This window comes from Eublepharis macularius, chromosome 14, assembly GCF_028583425.1.
Source record: "Eublepharis macularius isolate TG4126 chromosome 14, MPM_Emac_v1.0, whole genome shotgun sequence".
In the NCBI taxonomy this organism is placed as follows: domain Eukaryota; kingdom Metazoa; phylum Chordata; class Lepidosauria; order Squamata; family Eublepharidae; genus Eublepharis; species Eublepharis macularius.
The window spans coordinates 28,642,307-28,652,090 of NC_072803.1; the positions used below are offsets into that span (position 1 = coordinate 28,642,307).

At 43.7% G+C, this 9,784-nt stretch overlaps 1 protein-coding gene across 3 annotated transcripts in view; it reads left to right on the forward strand.

The window, feature by feature from the left end:
* ADRA1A (adrenoceptor alpha 1A) overlaps positions 1-6,970 on the forward strand; it is a 45,736-nt gene extending 38,766 nt beyond the window's left edge. For all 3 annotated transcript variants that reach the window (XM_054998536.1, XM_054998535.1, XM_054998534.1), the window contains one exon: positions 3,233-6,970. In XM_054998536.1, the coding sequence (XP_054854511.1) occupies positions 3,233-3,753 (521 nt within the window). In that variant the 3' untranslated portion in view covers positions 3,754-6,970. The remainder of the gene's footprint in view (positions 1-3,232) is intronic.
* Positions 6,971-9,784: the final 2,814 nt, after the last annotated feature.

A 9,784-nucleotide genomic window follows, 5' to 3' on the forward strand; every position in this document is an offset into this window, starting at 1 on the left:
ATAAAGTTTTAAATTTTTTTTCTCCCTTCCAAAGTACAAGTAGGCAAAGCATTATGACACATTACACCAGCAGTCCCCCACACAGAAAAATAACACAACTCACTTAACATCAGAGAATCACAAAGCATGATTCCTGTCAAAAACACTTTATTTCTTGAACAGCTTTAGGTTACACAGCAGGGGGGAACACCAAAGGGCATGGCAGCACTATCTTACACAAAAATAACACAACTCACTTAACATCAGAGAATCACAAAAACACAATTCCTGGCAAAAACACTTTATTTCTTAAACAGCTTTAGGTTACACAGCAGGGGGGAACACCAAAGGGCATGGCAGCACTATCTTACACAAAAATAACACAACTCACTTAACATCAGAGAATCACAAAAGCACAATTCCTGGCAAAAACACTTTATTTCTTGAACAGCTTTAGGCTACACAGCAGGGGGGGGACACCAAAGGGCATGGAAGCACTATCTTACACAAAAATAACACAACTCACTTCACATTAAAGAATCACCCCAAAAAATTGCTGTCAAAAGCACTTTATTTCTGTAACTGCTTTAGGTTACACAGTAGGAAGGCACCACAGAGCAGGAAAGCAGTGTACTACACAAAAATAACACAACTCACTTCACATCAGAGAATCACACAAACACAATTGCTGTCAAAAACGGTGAAGTGGGTTGTATTATTTTTTGTAGTACATTGCTATCATGCCCTGTTGTGCCCTCCTACTGTGTAACCTAAAGCTGTTCAAGAAATAAAGTGTTTTTGCCAGGAATTGTGTTTTTGTGATTCTCTGATGTTAAGTGAGTTGTGTTATTTTTGTGTAAGATAGTGTTGCCATGCCCTTTGGTGTTCCCCCCTGCTGTGTAACCTAGAGCTGTTCAAGAAATAAAGTGTTTTTGACAGGAATTGTGCTTTGTGATTCTCTGATGTTAAGTGAGTTGTGTTATTTTTGTGTAAGATAGTGCTGCCATGCCCTTTGGTGTTCCCCCCTGCTGTGTAACCTAAAGCTGTTCAAGAAATAAAGTGTTTTTGACAGGAATCATGCTTTGTGATTCTCTGATGTTAAGTGAGTTGTGTTATTTTTCTGTGTGGGGGACTGCTGGTGTAATGTGTCATAATGCTTTGCCTACTTGTACTTTGGAAGGGAGAAAAAAAATTTAAAACTTTATTTTGTGTTGTTCTTGTTTTATTCTTTGTTGTGCAGTTGGTTCCCATCATAGGGAACAATGGGGCTGGCTGGCCAGCCATCTCTGTAGGTGGTGGGGGAATTTGAGCGAGGGTGTCTGTGGTTCAGGTGCTCTTTCACAGGGACCAGCTGGCACTCAGAAGTGTGCCCACCATTGTGGCACCCCTGGGCTGTGCAGAATTGCCCAGGGAAAGAGAGTTTAGAAGTTCCCAGCATAGGGAACAAAGGGAGAGGGCTGGCCTTTGCCAGCCTGTTCCTGTGGTTATGGGTGTGGGGCAGGTGGGGGTGGATTTGGGTCTGTGAGGGGCTAATGTGGGGATTTGGGTCTGTGTGTGGCAGCTGGGGGGGAATTGGGTTTGTGTGGGGCTGTAAGGGGTGGACTTTAGGGGCTGAGAGGACCTACTTGGGGAGGCCATGAAATGCCCCCCCAAGTGGGAGCAGTCTGAGCCTTGGTGGGGGGTGGGAGGAAGGGTGGGAGAAGGGCCCCAGAGGGCTGGGGGGCATTTTGCATGCAAAATGCCACCCATGGCAAGACAAGCCTCTCCCAGCTGTCAGTGGTAGAGATGAGAGCAGAGCACCTACTTGGGGAGGCCATGAAATGCCCCCCCCAAGTGGGAGCAGGCTGAGCCTTGGTGGGGGGTGGGAGGAGGGGTGGGAGAAGGGCCCCAGAGGGTTGGGGGGCATTTTGCATGCAAAATGCCACCCCTGGCAACACAAGCCTCCCCCAGCTGTCAGTGGTAGAGATTAGAGCACCTACTTGGGGAGGCCATGAAATGGCCCCCCCAAGTGGGAGCAGGCTGAGCCTTGGTGGGGGGTGGGAGGAGGGGTGGGAGAAGGGCCCCTGAGGGCTTGGGGGCATTTTGCATGCAAAATGCCACCCCTGGCAAAGGAAGACTGCCTCTTCATTTTTTCCCCATAGGAAATAATGAAGAAAGATTAGCAGCAGCATGCTAACAATATGCTGCTCCTTCGCTTTCTTATGGGAGGATGGGGGGGACCTGCTTTGGGGGGCCATAACATGGCCCCCCAAAGTCCAATCTGTCTGAAACTTGGGTGGTTGTTAGAGAAGGGTTAGAGGAAGGTCCCCACCAATTTTGGGCTTATTCGGTGGGAAAATGCCTCCTCCAGGCGTCCTGGAAGACGGAGGCATTTTCCCTTAGAAAAAAGCTGAAAGAATGCCGAAATAATGCCGAAAGAATCCCGAAAGCCGAAAGCCGAAAGAGATTCTTGTTTCGGCTTTCGGCTTTAACGATAGAGAATCTTCTTTCGGCTTTCTACTTTCGGCTATAGCCAAAAATTTTTGGCTTGCACACCCCTATTCATCAGAGCCCATTTCTGACGAACCGCCACGAACTTTTAGGCTGGTTCGTTTGGTTCATTTTTTGGTTAGTCACTGCAGACAGCCTGGCGCCGATCAATCAGTTTCCTAGGCAACAGGGGATGGACTTCCTGCAGACCTTCTGCTGACCTGGAAGTGGCCTTCTGCTGACCCGGAAGTGACAATTTGCTGACCTGGAAGTCCATTTTCCTGAACGAAATGAACTGGACATATAGGCTGAAGGCACTGGGGGGATTATTTGCATTTTTATGGTACTTTGTGTGCTTTAAGTCTTGATTTGTAAGCTACCTTGATCCACAAAGGAAAGGTGGTAGTTATACATATTTAAATAAATACCTTGCCTTAATATATACATAGAATTCTAGCTGGAATTCTATTGTGCTCTGAACGATCTTGTTCACCTGGATAGCTTTACTGTTGAATTATGAGATGTTGGATGATTAAGAACATAGGAAAAACCCTGACAGATCAGTCCTATAGTCAATCTAGCCTACAAGTAGGAGACTGAATACTGAACCTCCCCATGTTGTAGTTTATATTCAGAGGGATTCTGAATACTATTAAAAACAAATCTTGGTACCTATTTTATATTTTTCCAACTTACCTTTTACCATTTGCTTATCTAAAGTGGTTCTTTAAGTAATACTCAAGTAATACCTTCAAATAATATTCCATATAATCTTCCATTTCAGGTTCCTTCTTTCCTGCTAACAAGCCCTCAGACACAGTTTTTAAAATTGCATTTTGGCTTGGGTACCTGAACAGCTGCATCAACCCCATCATCTACCCATGTTCAAGTCAAGAGTTCAAAAAGGCATTCCAAAATGTTCTGAGAGCCCAGTGTCTCCAACGGAAGCACTCTGCCAACAAGTACTCATTTAGCTTCAACCTCAACCATCCAAGCAGCCATGTGGCAGAAGCTCCAAAGGACATTGTCCGCATTCCTGTCGGGTCTGGAGAAACCTTTTACAAGATTTCCAAATCGGATGGCATCTGTGAGTGGAAGCTTTTTTCTGCCATGCAAAGCATGTCTACTAAAAGCACCACCTCTAAAGACAAGTCCAGCTGTGTTACAGCCAAAGTGAAGAGCAAAGGCTTCCTGCAGGTATGCTGTTGTGCAGGCGCATCAGGAAACACCCCCCAGGAGGACAGGAAAGTGCCCGCCATTAAAATACACACTATCTCCATTAGTGATAATGGGGAAGATGTCTAAAAGGCATCTGTCATTCCAGCAGAGATGGCAGAGGTTTACAGAGAATGGTTGAGTTCTGGGCAACCTTAGGAGGAAGTAAGGCATCAACTTCAAGGAATAAGGAAGGGAGGCATCAACCAGGGACACATATCGATGCTATGGCAGTAGCATACCATCCATAATCTTTGGTCTAATTCTTTGAGGATGGAAATAAATGGGAGAATCAGGTCCAAGGGGCTTTCAATCCCACTGGAATCCATGGGAATTGGAAATGGACCCATTTGGGTCCAGACTCCTTGAAACGATTCTTTTATTTTGTGACTATTTGACAAAAACTTCTATGATTCATTTTATTTCATTTTGAATTGTTTAGCAATTCTGTTCTTAAAGTTCAGCTGTAGAATACAGTGTTGTAAGATATGCTACAACAGAAAAAGATTAATATATGTTATTGATTTCGTCAGAGGTACTTTGGGGATGGCTGTAAATTTATATCACACAGTAATTTTGTATTTGAAAAGGGGCAAATGTGACTAGCCAGCAAGGTAAGAAATGAGGAAAGGTTTGTGCAAAAGGTGAAAGGGAGGAGGACCTTTTTATCTGACTTGTTTTCTTTTATTAATGGCATGATCTGGGTGTTGTGAAGTTATGAGCACCGTGACTACTAACAGACCCTAAGAGGGAGCATAGAACTAAGGCACCAGCCCAAATTCTAAGCTTGTAACCCTCTTTAGAAAGCTGCCTTTTTAACACTGAGCCAGGCTATCATTTCCTCTTGGTTAGTATTGTCTACTGTGACTGGCAACAGCTCTCCAAGTTCTCAGGAACAGCGTTTTCCCAGTCTTGCTTCCTGAGATCCTTTCAACTTGAGATGCTGGAGAGTGAACCTGGGACCTGGCATGTGCAAAGCATGTATTCTACTGCCTATGGCCTCAACAATTGAGAATTTGCGTGCTCACTTCCCTCCCTTTATATGCACATCAAGCTCACTAGGAACAGCTAGTAAGTAATATTTGACAAGACTGAATGTGTAGGCCCATTGCATCCACATGGATGAGGCTAGTCACATGGTTTTTTTTACACCCAATCAGTATCTTTCCTCTACCTGGGCATGCAGATGAGGCGAGAATGAGCCATGTGATCAGTCCAGCCCATATAATTACGGTATTTCACACAACCACCCCCACTGGATATTGCTGCAGAAAAACAGCTTCCTCATGACCTGAAGTGCATACCAATACAGCTCATTCGGTGCTCTTTCTGTTTTATAGGGACCATACGCTTGCCCCAAAAGTCTTCAGAAATCACTATGTGTCATTTTGAGGCCTATTCTGTGCTACTCTTTTTAGCCTGTCTTGCTGTACATTTATCCTCAAAGTACAATGTGTATGCAAAATATGCAATGGCAAGAAGATGTACGTTTGAAGGAACAACAGTGGCATGAAACGACCCTCTGAGTTTGTGGCACATTTCACAGCCTCTTATACTCCCGTGTAATTTTGCTACTACAGACTAACACCACTATCCCTCTGGAACTATCTTGATCTATACATGTTACTGCTGCATCCCAAGATCACACATGATGATCCTTTAGTAACCTACCCCACAAAGAACCATGAAAGCCTCAAACTTATTTGGCCAATTTGTAGTCTTTGTTTTGCCCCACATCCAACAAAGGCACATAAGAACAGGCACCTAATGGAGCTACACAGATTCATGGATAGTTTTTTGTAAGATATCAGTGTTTTATGTTACAGGGCAAGTGTTTGCAGTCCCCCCATAACTCAGATTTGTGAGTAATGTCGTATTTAGACTGCAGTAAAGTAGGCGATGTTTTTCAGGTTATGTTGGCTCATGATGCGGAATTATGCTGAATCATTCAGGAGGACGGGATTCAAAATTCTAGGCTGTAAGTTTACAGCAGGAAGAAAAGGCAGTTTGAGCCTGTGGTAGGAAAAAATACAACTATGTGAACATACCTTGAGTAAAAAGCATAAAACGAGTAAGGAAGAATGATTTGGGGATCTCAGAAATCTTTCTTCCTTGAGAAGAGCTTATTCTCAGAGGGTACAAAATCATCCTGAATCAGTTCTTATTTATCTTGAGGAAGAAAATTTGGTTTAGGGTTTATAGTGTCAGAAAGTGGTTTTTCACAGAATAGTCACCTGCAAAGAACCCTGGGAATTGTAGTTTGGTGAATCTCCATTGGATCCCTATCCCAGCCCTTCTTACGTAACTATAGTTTCTAGGATAACCTGGGGAAATGGAATGACTATTAAACTCATTTAAGCTTGCTGCGTAGCTATGTCCGGAAAGAATTATTTCAGTTGACTTTAGATGAATTAAATTGCTTTACTTGGGATTACCAAAATATAAATCCATCCTATGCAAGAAGGATGAAGTAACTCATCTCTGACGTCAATAAGAGTGCTTTCCATTAATATAAAACAAATTTTGTAAAAATCACGTACAGTACTCCCTCATTTAGCCAGATTACCTGAATTTGGATTATCAAGGCATCAAAATGAACAGAAGTGGAACTGTCAGAGGGTTAGAATGTTCCATCAAACACACCATCATGGCAAGCCGGAGAGCGGAAAGATTTCATTTTGAGCTCCACGCAAGCAGGAACTTCCCCAATTGCTTTGATATTAGCTCTTCTTGCATCATATGCATGGCAGATTCCCCAACACCAGGGAAAATAGGGACGCTTCTGTTCATACAGCATTCTGAGCTTAATTACTGCAACATCATATGAAGACTTGCAGGGCTGAATGGGCCACCACTGATCAAATGCCGTCGATGGAATTTCCATGTTGCATATGTAGTTGCCCTATACCAAGTCAGACGTTGGTCCATCTAACTCAGTTTTATCAGTCTGGCGATGGAACTCCATCAGGCAGAGAAAAGTCTTTCACAGCACCTGCAACAAGGAATCTTTTCAACCTGAGGTGCCAAGGAAAGACCTTATTTATACATGCAAGACACATGTGCAACCACTGAGCCCCCTCCCCATGCAACACTTCTTGGTGAAGTGGATTCACATAGTCAGCTGCAAGACATCAAATACATAAAAGTCAAGTGATGTACAGATGTGTATAAGGTTGAACCATCCCTCTTTATACTGTGTGCTTGTGTGTGTGCATGTGTTGGTGTGTTGGACCAGGGCAATTGTGTACGTATGTTTTTTAATTTCTAGATCTGAGGTTGCTAAGTTTGCTTTCTGGAAAACTATCATTAAAAGCTTTTTTAAGATATGATTGTCTCACATCAGTTCATGTGACATCACCATTGAGCAGAGATAGCACAAAGCCAAATATCTTTTTTAAAAGAGTTTTTCTCCACTCCGTTAAGAGCACCTGGAGCCTCGGTTGGCATTGTGTCTGTCATTTCCTTCGCAATTGCTGTAACCTCCCAGGGGTCATACAGATTGTGCTTTAGACACTGGAGGATGAAATGTGTTCACAGCAAATGTGAGGTTTGCAAGGTAGCAGTTGACCTTTAAAGACAGCTGGGAAATGATTGTGATTTAGCTGTTCTCTTTGGCTTAAAACTGTCAGGGGTATTTCCCCCCCCAAGCAAAGAAAGAAACAAAAATATACATTTTGTGTTATAGGCCTTCCCTCTATACATGGCACACTATTCATAGAAATCATTTGCACCCAGGTACATGCTGCAGGCATGAGATAAATCTCTAGCAGTGGAAAAAAGTGAGGATAGCAAACCAGAAGAGTACTTCAAAAAGAAAAACATTCAATCACATGCAGTTGTTCAGGGGACTAATCTTTAAATCTCTAAGTTTTTTTCTTGATGACCAATGTGCGAGGCTGTAGAATGAATAGCTTTTCAAGTTAATCTGATGTTAAGTTAAAGGTTGCAATTTAACCGCTTAAAATCCACATTTCCAAACACAGGGATGTAGTTAAGCTTCTTCATTACATGGGGCTACAATATTCCCTGGTAGGACCAGACACATCCCAGCCAATTTCCATGGAGAGAGGACCAGTGAGGTCATGTTACAGGTGGGCATTGTACTCAGGATGGAGGTGGTGGTCACTAAGGCTTTAGAATATCACTTTCTCCTAAGGTTTCCAGGTTCCCACCAGGGGTTTGTCCCATTGCCCACTGATCTGCCAGTGACCGGTGGGAGGTGGCAGGCACATCTGAACATGTGCAGCACACTTGCTCCCATGGAGTATAAGGACATCACTTCCCAAAGTCACACCAGCAGCAGTTTTGGCCCCAATTCTGGCTCCAAGTGGGCCAGAATTAGCCCAGCACAAAGCATGCCAGTACACTAGCGGCCTGAAGATGACATCACTTCCTGGAAGTTACATCATCATGCCTGTCCCAGGAACAGCACGGAGATGGCACAAGGTAAGTGCCGGGAGAGTAAGGAAACCTGGCAACCCTACTTTCCCCCTTTAAGTATCCTCTCATGCTCATAAGCATGTGGCAAAAGGAGGAGATTTTAAAATGAGAATTTTTTCATTCTTAAAGCCAGTTCTCATACTTTAAATAGATATTGGCTAATCATGCATGAAAATCCTAATTTCCTTTCTCCCCTGCACCACACTGCCCGGGGAGGGGGCACCCCAGGGAGCTCCCCCCCCCCCGCCAGCCAGGTAAGTGGGTGCGGGAAGAAAGGGTGGGATCAGGGGAATGGCAGGGGAATGGCAACCCTACTGAATTATTATAGCCCTAATTGGATTTTTCTGATTTGAACACTGTCCCATTATATAGAAATTACAGTCCCAATACTGGTAGAGTTTGCATGTAATACATTAAGGAAATGTATACACGTAGACATTTTGCATGACCAGAACTTCCTGACTGGAAATTTTCAAAGGGACTGAATTAACATTTTTTGGCACAAAAGGGAGCATTAGAAGGACAAACCTCACCCTGTAAAAAAGTGCCATCCCAGAAAAAGCACTGAAAAAATGGAAACAAAACAGCCTACAACCATTTTGCAAACAGAGGTGTCTGGATTCCTGGGGAACAGCCGCCAGCATTCCATTAGTGGGCCGTCCCTATAAGGATGTGTGGAAACGGCCTTTATTAAAATCCATCTCCAACTGACTGCTGCATTGCTGCCATTTTTTTCTTTTAAAACGGCTTTGCTTCCTATCAAAAATGACACTGCCACACAGCCAATAGGATCTAGCTACATGCCACCATCACAGAGGACAATCAAAGCCAATACAAATTCCGGGGAAAGATTACAGTGAAATAGCCTTGTGTGCATTCCATGATGTTGGCACAAAGGCAAATCCCTTTGCCTATGTGGCAGTGTCACTTTTGGTGGGAAGTGAACAATGATTTCAAACGGGAGAAAATGGGGAGTGCAAAGGGTAGAGAATACAAAGAGATTGTTGGTTAGTGCTGTCCAGGGGTTTTTTTCTGGGAAAAGAGGTGGCAGAACTCTCAAGAGGGAAATGAGGAAGAAACACGTGGAATTCTTTGAAATCATGTTATTTTCAAGCACTATTGCCGAGTATTTTCAAGAGGTGCCGGAACTCCGTTCCTCCACGTTCCTAGTGAAAAAAAAAACCCGGGTGCTGTCTCTACTTAAGCAGACAAAGTTGCTGAAGTCAGGAATGTACTGCTTTTTCTTTGAGGGAATGGAAAAGTGATGCTGAAGAGCACGGCCATCGATGGCTGTAATCCTATTCACACTGACCTGGGAGTAAGTACCATGGAACACAATGTGACTTACTTCTCAGCAGACATGCACAGACCTGCAATGTAAATGGTGGGGACAAAGATTTTCACTTCCCTTTGAGAATGCCCTGAAAAGGGAGACATAAAAGTGTGTGCGCTCTCTCTCTCTCTCTCTCTCTTGTGCATGCGTGGGGGGGATTACTCTTGAGAAGCAAGCAGGAGCATAGAGAGTACGGTTTAAAGTGTGCCTCTCTGTGGGCTTCATTGGGCTTAGCTCAGTTCATTACATGTTACATTAAAGCACCCAATGCAATTATTTTCAGACTGAAGAGCTTTGGGAACTGATATTCTGCTTCTCATATCAGTGATTTGGACACCTTTCATGCTT